Source organism: Palaemon carinicauda, chromosome 18, assembly GCF_036898095.1.
Source record: "Palaemon carinicauda isolate YSFRI2023 chromosome 18, ASM3689809v2, whole genome shotgun sequence".
NCBI lineage: Eukaryota > Metazoa > Arthropoda > Malacostraca > Decapoda > Palaemonidae > Palaemon > Palaemon carinicauda.
Genome location: NC_090742.1, coordinates 27463618 through 27478617, shown reverse-complemented (window position 1 = coordinate 27478617; position 15000 = coordinate 27463618). Strand labels below are relative to the sequence as shown.

The window sequence follows — 15000 nt, the reverse complement described above, 5'->3', positions numbered from 1 at the left end:
TTTATATATATTTACTGTGCATATATATATATATATATATATATATATATATATATATATATGGATAGATACAGATATTTGTGCTTGTGCGAGAGAGAGAGAGAGAGAGAGAGAGAGAGAGAGAGAGAGAGAGAGAGAGAGAGAGAGAGATGTACAAAGAAAGTGTTGAGATTATCACTAAACTCACATCTGCAGATATATGAATCATAATAGAGTCTTACTTAACCCACACACGTATATCCGCACCCGAAGTGTTTCACCTTCAACAGCTGTTCATGAATTACATCATTACTGTTTTATTTATTTATATATTCTGTTTATTGATTGCGCATATTTGTTATTTTCTTATAATTTTTGCTCTTCTTATATTATCTTCTCAAGTATTTCTGGTATTTCGTTTTTACTGAATGTAAGCATTCCATTGCAAAGAAAGCTTATCTCTTTACATGTATGTTTATATTCATTTCTTTTCGACATCCTTTAAACGAAGATGTGCTCATTCTGAATAGCCAAAATAACAATGGTAATTATCCTAATCGTAATACCAGGCATATTGAGAGTTGCAACCGTTGGCTGAGTCATAGAATTTCAGGGCTCACGAGTCGGACCATTTGGACGGGATTAATACTAATCGCAAGGCTAAATATAATATATTCTAATGGGATAAAAGGAATTCTGAATACCTCCATCATCAGGTCTGTATGGGGTCTGGTATGCATTCAGTGAATGAGGCCGGTACCTTTTTTACTTACTTTTCATTTCCATTAGGCTCCAGAGAAGAGATGAAGTACACTTGAAAATCGTTCGTTATTTAGACTGGTTTTGTCTAAGGAGGGCTCAGGTATCAGTTTTTATGTTGACTAGGCTAACATGAGTCTTTTTATAGTTGATATATGACATATCTGTTTTTGACGTTGTTAATAGTTTATATAGGACATATCTGTTTTGACGCTGTTACTGTTGTTAGAATGATATATTTTTATTTTAATTAATTTATTCTCATCATTTATTTATTTCCTTATTTCCTTTCCTCACTGGGCTATTTTTCCTTATTTCCTTTCCTCACTGGGCTATTTTTTCCTGTTGGAGCCCTTGGGGTTATAGCATCTTGCTTTTCCAACTAGGGTTGTAGCTTAGCTAGTAATAATAATAATAATAATAATAATAATAATAATAATAATAATAATAATAATAATAATGAGTTGCATAAGAAAAACTACAGCTGGCTCTATAAGTTAGGAGATACTTTAAGTTAATAGAAAAATAATCCGGAGGTTAGGGAATTTAAACTTACTATGAATCTTGAGCTCTTACAAGTACTTTATTGAAAGATCTTAAGTTTATGGGTAATATCTATGATCACTAAGATCTAGTGAAAACAAAATATTTAGAATTATTTTATTATCTTTTCAATTATCAAACGTTTATGTAAGTCATATTTTTACCCATATATGATTTTCGTTTCCCTCATTTCAAACAAAGTGAGAGACACGTCCTCGGAAGAAGGTCAGGTGGAAACAGAATAATTCCTCAAAACTACGTTATCAATAAACTCACTAATGATCCCGAAAAGAGAGAGAGAGATCATTTGTGTGTGCGCGCGCATGTGTCTATTTTTGTGTCATTAATTAATCCTGCAGTCGACAGGATATCCTGTTGAAGAAGGAGGCTCATATGTTAAGCTTAATGGGGAAACCTGAGGTGAAACGTTGATTGACGATATATTTTTGAGCTTCTCTCGCCAACACGATGAAAACACAGCGTCAGAAAAAGAGATTAATAGTTTTGACCTCGAAGGTAATCGCCAGTCTGTGGGTATTTGCCAAGTAAGGTTCTGGTGTTCATAGCTTGACTTGGTTTACTACAAGATTCTTGCGCTCATACTTTTGGCTTGATTCTCTGCAAGGATTCTTTATATATATATATATATATATATATATATATATATATATATATATATATATATATATATGTATATATATAATTTTGTTTGATCGGCCACAGTATTTTACATCTGATTGTTTTGACCCGGTCTGAGGTAACGTGTTTTCTACATAATCTGATTTGATTAACCACGAGGTTCTATAGTCAATTTCTTTTAGCGATGCAGGTTTGCACAGACTCGCAGCGGTGTCCTTTTAGCTCGGAGAAGTTTACTGATCGCTGATTGGTTGGACGAGATAATTCTAACCAATCAGCGACCAGGAAAATTTTCCGAGCTTAAAGGGCACCGCTGCGAGTCGGTGCAAATCTGCCTCGATAAAAGAAATGGACTATAGTGTTCACGATTTTTACTTGATTTCTTATAAAGTTGATTTTATCTAATACATTCGACTCGTTTGTTGCAAGATTTTTTTTCTATTTGATCTAATATGGTTGAAGATTCCTGCATTTATACTTTTCACTCGATTATCTGCGCCGGTTTGTGTTCATCACTTGGCGTTATTTAGCACATGGTTAAGATGTTCATGCTTTTGATTCAATTTTTTGCTATGGTTTTAGCGTATACAGTACATGATTTCATCTGAATAACTACAAGGTTCTAGCATTGATACGATTAGCAGCAAGATCTATTTTTCCAATGTTTAATCTGACAAAATCTTTACATTTATACTTTTCATTTAAAGGTTTAAAGGTTTAAAGTCCACTCATAAATGCCAGAGGCAAGGGACAGTGACATTCCCCTATCAAGCAGGACAATGCCCTAGAGACTTATCATATTACATTATGATCAGCAACCAAGCTCCCTCTCCACCCAAGCTGGGACCAAGAAGGGCCAGACAATGGCTGCTATCATCAGCAGATGAACCTATAGGCTCCCTCAAACTCCTCATCCTTAGCTCACAAGGATGGTTAGGTTGCAGTGACCAAAGGAACTGACAACTTGAGCGGGACTCGAACCCCAGTTTGGCAATCACCAGTCAAGGACGCTACCACCAGGTCACCACAAGGTTATGCTGTTCATGGTTTGATCTGCAATAGCACAGGGTTCTTGCACTCATACTTTGATTTGGAAGTTTGCAAAGCGTTCTGGTATTTATTCAACTACAGGATTTGATTCAAGATTCTGATATCCATGATTTGGCCCATGATTATTGCAAGGTTCTGTCATTCGTTCATCGATCTTGTTTTATCGAAGTCTCTGACGTAGTGGTTAAACTCGATTTACTTTACAGTTGAATGTTCATATATAGAATATTTTGCCGTAGGCTAAACTAAATTTGAAATTCATTTTTTTTCCTTAGAAATGCTTCACATGATAAAAAATTAAGTTAAGCAATATTTACATGGAATTTTTTGAGATGATAAAAAATGAAGTTAAGCAATATTTACATGGAATTTTTTGAGACCAAGTACCTACCTAGGATTCTACCTGCAGGTATCTTTTGGGTCAGATATGTTGATATTTTTTGTGCGTGGCCCATTGATAAGGATGAAAAAGCTTTTCTAACAGCCTTAAATACTCTGGTACCATCTATTGAGTTTTCATTGGAGATAGAATTCGATAACAAGCTTCCCTTTTTAGATGTTCTAGTATTTAGACAAGAAAGGTCTTTTTAATTTACTGTATATAGAAAACTTACGAATGTTAATTCGTATATACATTTTTATTCTAATCATCACCCATCAACCAAAATGATGGTTTTTTCATCCATGTTTTTACGGGCACTGCGGGTAAGTTGCCCTGATCTCCTTGAAGCTGAGCTTGGGAAAATTCATGAAATAGCATTTATTTTAAAGTACCCATCACATTTCATAAACAAAGCCTGTCAAAAGGCAAAGAAAACATTTTATGGCTTTGTTAACAACGATGATTTTAATGTGAATAACCTCCTTGTTTTACCTTTTTTCAAACAGTTTGTACCTCTACCTGGAATTTTAAAACCTTTTGGAATTAATGTAATTTTTAGAAACAACACGCTCAAGAATATATTGATAAAAAATTCCCCCAAACAGAATAACGGATGTATATACGAAATTCCATGCAATCAATGTAATAAACGATATATTGGTCAAAGTGGCAAAGCACTAGAAACTCGATTAAAACAGCATAAATATAATGTAAGAACGGGAAACATTGCCAGCAGTCTTTTTCTGCAAATTAATGATTGCAACCACACTATTAATTGGAAAGCTGCTAAAGAACTTATATTTTGCAAGGATTTTGTTAAAAGAAATATCATTGAAACAGTTTTAATTAAGAAAAATTTCGAAGATCTGCTCAACACCAGTTCAGGTATGTACAAACTGGATGAATTTCTTGTAAACAATATTTTTAAACAACTAGCTTTTAAGTAATTTGTAATTTAGCTTTACGTCATCACAGAGGTTTCTTTGTATTCTAATTGTATTTTTAAACCATAAGACCTTGAAGAGGTGTAATAATAACACGAAAGCGCTTGTCCAATCTTAGTTTCCTTTTTCCTCCCGGCCTGCTATCATCTTGAGACATCGCACGTTCCAGCGATTTGTCATTAATATATATATATATATATATATATATATATATATATATATATATATATATATATATATATATATATATATATTATATATATATATATATATATATATATATATATATTTTATATATATATATATATATATATATATATATATATATATATATCATCATCATCATCATCTCCTACGCCTAGTGACGCAAAGGGCCTCTGATAGATTTCGCCAGTCGTCTCTATCTTGAGCTTTTAATTCAATACTTCTCCTCTCCATTCATCATCTCCTACTTCGCGCTTCATAGTCCTCAGCCATGTAGGCCTTGATCTTCCAACTCTTATAGTGCCTTGTGGAGCCCAGCTGAACGTTTGGTGACCTAATCTCTCTTGGGGAGTGCGAAGAGCATGCCCAAACCATCTCCATATACCCCTCATCATGATCTCATCCACATATGGCATTCGAGTAATCTCTTATAGTTTCATCTCTAATCCTGTCCTGCTATTTAACTCCCAATATCCTTCTGAGGGATTTGTTCTCAAATCTACAAAATCTATTGGAGATTGTTCCATTGTCATACCATGACTCATGTCAATAGAGTAACATCGATCTCACTAAACTGATATATAGTCTGATTTTTATATGTATTTTCAGGCGATTTGATTTCCAAATTTTACTTAACCTAGCCATTGTCTGATTAGCTTTTTTCAAATTTTCTCTAAACTCTAATTTTAAAGACCCGGTGGAGATCATAGTTCCTAAATACTTAAATGATTCTACCTCATTAATCTTTTCTCCTTACAATGACATTTCGTCTTCCATTGCATACTCCGTTCTTATCATCTGTCTTTCATCTATTTATCTTCACCCCAACCTCGTGTGATATTTCATGCATTCGAGTAAGCAAGCATTACAAATCCTGTGGTGTTCTGCTAACAAGAACAGCATCATCTGCACACTATATTTCTGCTAAATTCCTATCACCATTCCAGTCCAATCCTTCTCCAACATCTCTGACTGTTCTACGTATTACAAAATCCATGAGGGGGATAAACAACATAAGTGCCAATACATTCCCTTGGAGTACTCGGATGTTCACAGGAAATTCATTTGATTAACATTAGCATTAAATTTGCACTTGCTATGCTCATGAACAGACTTAATCAAATTTACATATTTAAGAGGAATTCCATAGTAACGCAGGACTCGCCACAAAATTGGCCGGTTTACTCTATCAAAGGCTTTTTCATAATCTACAAATGACATCAAAAGGGGATTTCTGTATTCTACTATTCTTTGCATTGCTGTACAACATGTCTCAAAATGAAAATTTAGTCAGTGGAACTTTTACCTTTTCTAAATCCTGCTTGTTCATCTCTCAGCTTTTCATCAATCTTTTTCTCTAGACTCTTTAGAATAAGCATACCATATATTTTCATAACAGCTGACATAAAGTGTTATGCCTCTGTAATAATTGCAATCAGTCAGGTCTCCTTTATTTTTTGCTCTAAACATATATATATACATTATATATATATATATATATATATATATATATATATATATATATATATATATCCAAATAAGCCATATATTTTGATACATTAACGTCTTGATTCTCTTACCAACCTCGGGATCAAAGCCCCAGGCGGAACCACTCAAAGACAATAGTTCCGCCTGGGGCGCTGATCCCGAGGTTGGGAAGAGAATCCAGACATTAATGTATCGAAATATATGGCTTATTTTGATATGAAAAACACGTCTAAATGTGCAAAATTTATCATATACTTTTATATATATATATATATATATATATATATATATATATATATATATATATTCATATATATATATATATATATATATATATATATATATATATTTATGTATATATATATATTATATATATATATATATATATATATATATATATATATATATATATATATATTAGAGAGAGATCTATATCCTCACGTGATTTTGTTTCATTTCTCAAAATTACCAAAGTGAAATTCCATTGCATCGAATCAAAAGTCTCCCTTTCTATCTCGTTTTCTTCTTCTCTTTGTCCAGATCCTTTAGCTTCTCGTTACAAAAGAGAGAGAAAAAATAAAATCGAGGAAACGTGTAAGCAGAAGAAAAAATGCGAATTTTGATTAAAACTTAACATGAACAAACAACTGATGAATCTTTCTTTTAAATGCGTCAGAGGCCTGCTTGTGTTTTATCTACAGAGTAAAAATCCTGATGCACTCATCGTTCTTCGCAAAAACAATCAAACGATACAGGATATTACAAGGCCTTTTGATCTCTTGCTGCTCTAGTTAATCCTTGGATATCTGTAGGTATAGTTTGGAGGTGCATTACAGACACGATTTGTTGCTTTTAACATTAATATTATTCTGTTGCTATACGACAGAAATATTGTTTGGATAATGTATCATCAGCGGTCGTCAGAATTTTCGCTTTGTTGATGTATCACGATGAATTGTTATGAAGCATTGTTCAATGAAAAGTACCCTACCTAAAGTCCCCCAAATTTTGAGTTTGGATATGGAAGGTTTCCTCTTTTGTTCACAATGGTATACAACGAAACTTATGTCTGAATGATTTGAATAGACCTTTTGAGAGGGATGTTTTACAGAAAACAAGGCATGGAATACCAAGCTGGAAACGCTCTAAGCTTCGATTCTTCATGAGTAATTCATAAATTGGAAAACACAAATAGTAGACGCAATAGGTGTTTCGAAAAGGCAGTAGCTCAAAAGCAAACCTTTAACAACAGTAATTCTTTTATTGAATATTTATAAACCTTTTATCACAGGATTTACATTTATCTTTTGACTTCTTACCCTCTCTTTTCTTCTTTATTTGTGAGCATGTTTTCCGGGCCTGGTCTAGAAGTAGCGTTGCCTATCACCATCGCCCTCTACAATAAAGACAAGATTCAATCCTAATCCAATCGTATCAGCTGGCATGCATTTCTGCGAATCCTTTATCTTCTCGTGCATGGACTCCAGTCGAGGCTGAAACGATTTAGTGCCTCAATTCTGGCACTGATGGAGAGCGACCGGCACTGCCGGTCAACCCTGAACGAGAATTTGACAAAGGTCGAACGATAGTACTTGTTTCCGTTTGCTTATCTGCTTTTATTTTTTGTTTAATTGAGTTGTACTTTTAACGAACGGATTTTTTAATTATATATTTTTTTTTTAATTCATAAAATAAAGAAATAAAACATCTGAGAAATCTTTACATGTAAAATCCCATGGGAAAGTATTAGTAACTTTTGTTCTGTTTTTCGCTTTAAATAATTTAATTGTGACATTCTCTTCTAGATATTTTAGAAATATTCATATAGAAGACTATTTATTTTTTTAATAAGCTCTATTTGATAATCTGCATCAGGTGCAGAGAAACTTAAGAATGGTCATTATAACCTAACCGAATGTAATTCAACTTTAAAATCTCTTCATCCCATGTTGACACAGGATCCGGAGGCCCGTGTGAGGGCTATAAGTGTGAAGGGGGAGGCATATGCGTCGAGAAGTACGGCCAGGCCGAATGTGAGTGTCCAAAATGTGGAGGCGAATATGAACCTGTGTGCGGCAGTGACAGGAGGACCTATCACAGCAGATGTCTTCTGGAGAGAAACAACTGCATCTCGAAAGAAGAGGTCCAGCTTCTTCATGAGGGCCCCTGTGGTAAGTAGGACACGAATGCTCTTCCTTACTGTGTTATAATAGGCCCTGTTTCGCCAACATTTTTGGCAACTATAAGTAATGATATTTGAGTCTTGCATGTCCACTTTAAAATTACACAGCTGAACAAACAGGCGTAACTTTAGTTTCCCGCAAAATTTCTTAGCTCGTCAATCCATCATCTTCTCTTCCTTCCCCTGCTTCGTTTACAACCACTAGGGACGCATTCTGTTATTCTTATTGTCCATCTGTTATTCACATTATATGTCTTGCCCATGTTCATTTCTTCTTCTTACATATCGTTATAGTGTCCTATACTTTAGTTTGCTCTCGTATCCATATCAATCTTTTTTCTGGCTATTTAGTGTTATCGCCATCATTATTCTTTCCATAGCTCTTTGAGTTGTAACTAGCTTATGTTCTAAGGCTTTAGTAAATATTTTGAATGATTGAATGAAATGTTTAGAGACCAGGTAATAGATGATCCAAGGTAACAAATAAGTTTACAAATTATATTTACAAGAAAATTATTGTCAAATTTATTATCAAGATTTGTATTACAAGATTATATTTCATGATCTTGAGGGCCTTAACCTTCCTACTATTTTAAAAAGAAAAATATCCTGAAAGTGAGTTTTTCTGTTGTTCTCCTGTTGCAAAAATCACATGAGACATCAAGATATTTCAGATTGGTAATTCAAGTTGTATACCAGAATTGGCTGATAGTTGTAACCAGCATTCATATAGCACTTGAAGAAGGACTTGCAATGTTTGTACATTGATAAACGACATAGTTTTCTATGAAAGTATAATTTAGGTGGACAACAGGAAAGTACATTGTTAGCCGTGTCGTCAGAACTAAAGGAGAATCCAACACAACGTGAATGGTAACGTTGTTTACACACTTCAGTGTATAATTTTGATATATTTTCAAGTTAGCTTAAGAATTGAAGTAATTTTTCACTCCTTGAATTGGTTGTTGTAGTATAGACAGTTTTCAACTCATAGCTAGCAACATCCCAAATACACACAGAAAGACTGATATAGTGAATAAAAATGGCCTCCCTGGGCCCAGTACTGGACCAAAGCGAGCAACACGCACGACCACAAAAATTTATAGTTTAATTACAATATTAACTGATGGATTATTACAGTAATGCAAAAGTTGGAGGAAAATGAAAAGGAAGCTGTTGAAATTTTATTAGAAAAAATGTCTGCAACCAAAATATTCATTTGATGTGGCAACTACGATGAAAATAAAATAGTCAAAATCTAATATTTGACGATGTTCCTCTGGCAATAAATAAAGTTGTAGAATATACTATAACCATTAGGCAGCTAAGAATTTAAAATGCAAGACTGATATTTACAGAGAAAGTATCATCTTCTTCTTTAGCTCTTACAACGTCTTTGTGGTCTGTTTAGTTTCGACCGTAGAGCTAATGCAAGTTAGACACATCAAAGATGTTTTTTTCTAAAGCTTTTGAAGCAGTAGACGGCTTTTCCATTACCATGAAGAGAGGCTTTGAGTAATGTTGGAAAAGGATGTAGAGGAGCCGTACATGCTTCGTTTCATCATTCTTCAAAGCTGGAAATAATGATTTGCAGGATTATTGAAGTGATCATTCTGTTTTAGTATATTTCTAGTTATAGTGACCTGATAGATGCTGTCTTTATTTATTCATTTGATTTAGGTTTGTTTTTCATTTTTTTATGCACCGTTGCTAGTCGAGTAGTTTGATAAAATTAGCAGTTATGGGAATCAAAGTCAATTTTGGGCTATAAGTAAATCCATTTGTCAAGAAGATATTTGAAGACAGCTGTTATACAGTACACTAGCAATGCAGCGCAGTTTGAAGATTATCATTATTTATTAATTGTCAGATTTTGGTGATTGGACTGAGACCAATTGTTTACTCATTTAGAAAAAGAAAACAAAACTATATTTTTTGAAAAAACAGGAGACGTCTGGCGAACGAATTATGCCACCGATGGAAGAAGGTCCAAAGATAAACGAGATAACTGAAACACTTTGTTGTAATAGACAAAAATATATGTCAACTGAAGGTACACTACTTAATCTTGCATCTAAAATGATTAAGAGACGAACAAACAGACACACACACATTCAGTAGGCAGCTGCAATGAAACTTTTCCAATGCAACGTGCCATAAATAATAATGATAAAAAAATATGACGTCTTAACCAGCTGTTTCTTTTTACTGACGATTCTCTCCTTTTGCAATAATGGTTTTCCTCTCCGGAGGCAATGCGCTATTGTGATTAGGAGGTCTTTCTTCGAAGTCTTCCTACTTACCGCTTGTCTTTTCTCATCTGGGAGCTTTTATTATTAGTCCTGGCGGCACCTTCATAACGTGTGGTCCTGCAAATATTGGACAGCGTTTGACTATTTACTTTATTTTTGGGACGAACAGCTTACAGCGCCTTATTGAGTGACCTCTCCTCTCTTGCAACAAAGCTTGGAGAGATGATTCAAAAGTAAATGATATGAAAAGCCAACAAAAGAATACTGAAAATGGTGGGGGAAAAATTCAACTCGTGGGTATCTTCTTATCATGGAAATCCAATTAAAAAAAGATTGAAAAAAATATCGGTAGAAAAATTATATAATTAATATAAAGAAGCAAAAAAAGAAATTTTGCTTATATTTTCTCTTTTATTCAATTTTTTTCAAAACCTTCAGTGTGGATACCGTTGGATTGTAAAGTGGTATACTTGAAATATGAAAACAAAAACACTTCTTAAGGACATGTTATGACTATGCATTCTTTATTTTGGTAGATCATTGTAGTTTTCCTATTAGAATATAGTTCCCTTGAATGTAAATAATGCCCCATAGTTAATTCCCATCACAATCAACAGTTCCTTAATGTTTCATAGAATTTATTTTCACAAAGTGAATTGAGACAGGAATGACTGCTCAAACCTAGCTGCTACGTCTCTGATAAACGTAGGTCAATTGATTCATGGGAAGCATAGAAAGGCAAAGGATCCTTCTACCAAAATGAGAAAGGAGTGAATAACTGGTCCAGCTGATTGACCTTCTAAAGTTATCAACTCCACTGGAGTGTAGTTAGTTTTATGATAATAGTTGTCGTTTACGAGGTTAGGGGTGGCATTGGTATCCAGTAAATAAAGAAAATTCATTAAAAAGACCAATATCAAAACTAGTGACATTATCAAATCAGTCGCCATTTCCACCTGGGAAATGGAAGGAAATATATTTTTGATGAAACAGTAAAGTAAATAAAAATGTTCCTTTCCTTTTCATCTGGAATATCCTCATCCATCTAGACTTGTATGTACCATAAATATTTCTTATACATTATGAATAAGCTTTGCAGTCATCCAGTAAATATAAGCCATGTTTTAATAATCTGGTTTGTACTGTGAATAAAGATTGAATTGGACTGAATAATACTGTAATCAGAAGCTTCTTTTTCTACAATTATAACCATCTGGAAACATATCCTTACTTAAGCCGTTGAAAATGAGAGGAAAAATCACGCTTTTCTGATCAACTTACCCCCTTAGCTATTGGCCCACGTAATGATCTATCGCTATCTGCACCAGATCACCAAGGTTGCATGTAAGGCAATTAATCCGGAGCTTTGGACGGCGTAAGTACACAAGCTCTCATCATAAGAGTTTTCTTCTGCCTAACGTATTATAGGCTGGCCTCTCCAACGGCTGATTTATACATATTCAAAGGAATTAGAATCCTTAACAAAAAATGTGCTCTCTATTTCCCTAAAAGAAAAAGTTTTGATATTAATGTTTTCCGTGATGACTTGAAAGCCACTTCACCTTGGCAGGATCTGGTCATAGAGACTCAGAACGGACTTTGAACCCACAAATGATCGGGGCCAGTTCCTCAGTCTTCGAATATCGAATTGTGGAAGGAGTAACATTATTAACATATTTTTCGCTAACCATAATTTTGTTGTCCATTTAGATTAAGCTGCCATTTAACAGACGGGCTTTCTCTTCTCAAAATAATCAAGTAAATCTCAAATAGTTTGAGTCACTTAGTTACTAATTCACAAAATAAAGAAGGATTTTTCAATATTTTGATCGTTTATATTGATTTCTGCGTCTCGTAAACTTTTGCAGTGACATTAAATATTTTCTGCAAGTTTGAACTTCTTATGTTCAACCAATTCAACTGCCTGATTAGGAAGATTATTCCACAGGCTGGTTACAGGTGGAATTAAACTTCTCCAATACTATATAGTATTGAGCCTTTTGGTGGAGAAGGCTATATTTAGATTTTAATAGACCGCAAGTTCCTGTCCAACAAATTGAGGTAAGAGTCAGCAGCTGAAGACCAGACAGAAGAACAGTACTCGAAACAAGTTGAATGAAAGAGTTAAAACATTTCTTGAGGATATAGATTGATCACCAAAATAAGTAAATTTTTTGTGCAAATGAAGAAGATCAAACCGAATGTGTTTCTCAAAAGTAAATTTGTAAACACGAATCACACCTTAAATTTTAAGGAAGTTGTATAGAGTTAAAGAAACATTATCAATGCAAAGATCTGAATGTTAAGGAGCCAATGACGTCGACCTACTTACAATCACACATTGAGTTTTGTCTGGGATCCACTTTCATGCTCCATAATTTGCACCATGCGTTAATTTTAGCTAGATCTCTATTAAGGGATTCAACAACCCGAGACCTACATTCAGGAGATGGAATTTTTGCAAAGAAAGTAGTATCATCTGCATATCAAACAAACTTGTTTTCTATATAGGCCCAACCACATATCATGTATATATAGTATGAAAAGTAAATAGCCTAGAACACTACACTACTTGATATTACATTCCTATACTCACTATGGTACCCATTAACCACTAGTCTTTGCAATCTATTGCTTAAAAATTCAATAATGATGGTAGGAAAAGACCAACCTACTCTCAACTGTTTGAGTGAAAACAAGGCCATCAGGATGAACACGGACAAAGGCAGCACTAAAATCAAGGCCAATCATATAAATATCCTGACCACAATCAAGGTGATTTCTGCACAGCATTGGAGATTGTAAGAAAAAATATCCGGAGTCTAGTCTTAGCTAACAGAGGTAGTACTTTTCTGTATTGGGCAATTATTATTATTATTATTATTATTATTATTATTATTATTATTATTATTATTATTATTATTATTATTATTATTAATTCGGTAGTAGACCCTCTTTAAGGCATGTCTCATTGAATATGATCATTGCCTCAGTAACGTTGATTTTTTATTATATCTTTTCAATAGATCTGATTATTTTCTTTTCAGCATTGCTGCATTCTGCCAGTAAAAGGACAAAATTCATCCTTCATCATGGGTAAGATAAATCCAAGGTAGATCAAAATTGGGTTAAATGTAAAGTTAACAAAATGGTACACAAAGTAAGCAAAGTATAGTTTATAGCGAGGCATTATGAATCTTTAGGCTAAAGAGTTTGAAATGGTGGTGCCAAAGTCCTTTTATATGGTACTTCTGACTTGTAGGAAGTGGCGGTGAATTTACATTGACTGCCTCCGGTAACAGGGGTGGAGCAGGTAGTGACGTAAGCTGGGCAGCGAATTTTCATTGGCTGATATGCTCGCCGGGTAAGGCTGAGTCACAGCCAAATTGTCGTTCCACTCACTGCTAGGTAACGAGTCGCCATACTGTTTTCCGATGGCTAGACTATGATTCGGGGATGCCGTGATGATTTCCATTATAGATAGGCTGTTCTGTCTCTAATCGCATTCTACTTATTTTTTTTTTCACGTTCGGTAGGGTCCATGTTCTGTCTTTGGATGTTAGTCTTAAGGCAGGAGTGGAAAAGGAACATCTCCTGCGTTGTATTCAGAAGGTTCTTCCATTCATGTTTTCTCTGCCATCTGCTGTCAGAGGCACTGCCAGTTATTTTGATGTTCTTAACAATTTCATCCCTTATGAGACTGTTATTATGAGATTGGAGGGCATGTGTTTTATTGGCGCCTTGCTAGACGTGGCATAGTGCCAAGTAGTGAGTGGAGCGGCAGTCTGGCTGTGACTCGGCCTTACCCGGCGAGCACATCAGCCAATGAAAATTCACCGCCCAGCTTAAGTCACTACTTGCTTCTCTCCCATTGCCAGAGAGTTGATGAAAAATGAAAAACCAGAAGTACCATATAAAAGGACGTTGCCACCACCATTTCAAACACTGTAGCCTGAAGATGGGAGGCAATACATCTCAAAACGCGTTCCTTTAAACTGTAGTTTGCTTACTTTATGTGGCATTTTGTTAACTCTACATTAAACCCGATTTTGACCTACCTTGGATTAACCTTACCCTTGATGAAGGGTGAAATTTTCATTGTAACTGGCAGAATACAGTAATGCTGTAAAGAAATTAATCAAATCCATTGAGAAGATAGAATACAAAATTACTGCTACTGAGGCAGCGATCATATTATTATTATTATTATTATTATTATTGTTATTATTATTATTATTATTATTATTATTATTATTATTATTATTATAAAAGAAGAATTTTTTTTTTTGTAGAATTCCCATTGTGCAAAATCTTATGATAATTTATATATATACTGTATATATATACATTATATATATATATATGTATGTATGTATGTATGTATATATATATAAATATATATATATATATATATATATATATATATATATATATATATATATATGTGTGTGTGTGTGTGTGTGTGTGTGTACACGTATACATGCGTGGTTTTAGATATTGTACTAAACCAGTTTCCTACATTTCAATTAAAGGGGAAACTATTATAGATAGTTTTATTTTCGGCAAAAGCAACAACAT

The 15000-nt window shown here is 34.1% G+C and overlaps 1 protein-coding gene across 1 annotated transcript in view; it reads left to right on the top strand.

Moving 5' to 3' along the window:
- LOC137657736 (agrin-like) overlaps window positions 1-15000 on the top strand; it is a 640734-nt gene that overhangs the window by 561563 nt on the left and 64171 nt on the right. Inside the window, exon 11 of the mRNA XM_068392194.1 lies at window positions 7947-8159. Within this exon, the coding sequence (XP_068248295.1) occupies window positions 7947-8159 (213 nt within the window). The remainder of the gene's footprint in view (window positions 1-7946; window positions 8160-15000) is intronic.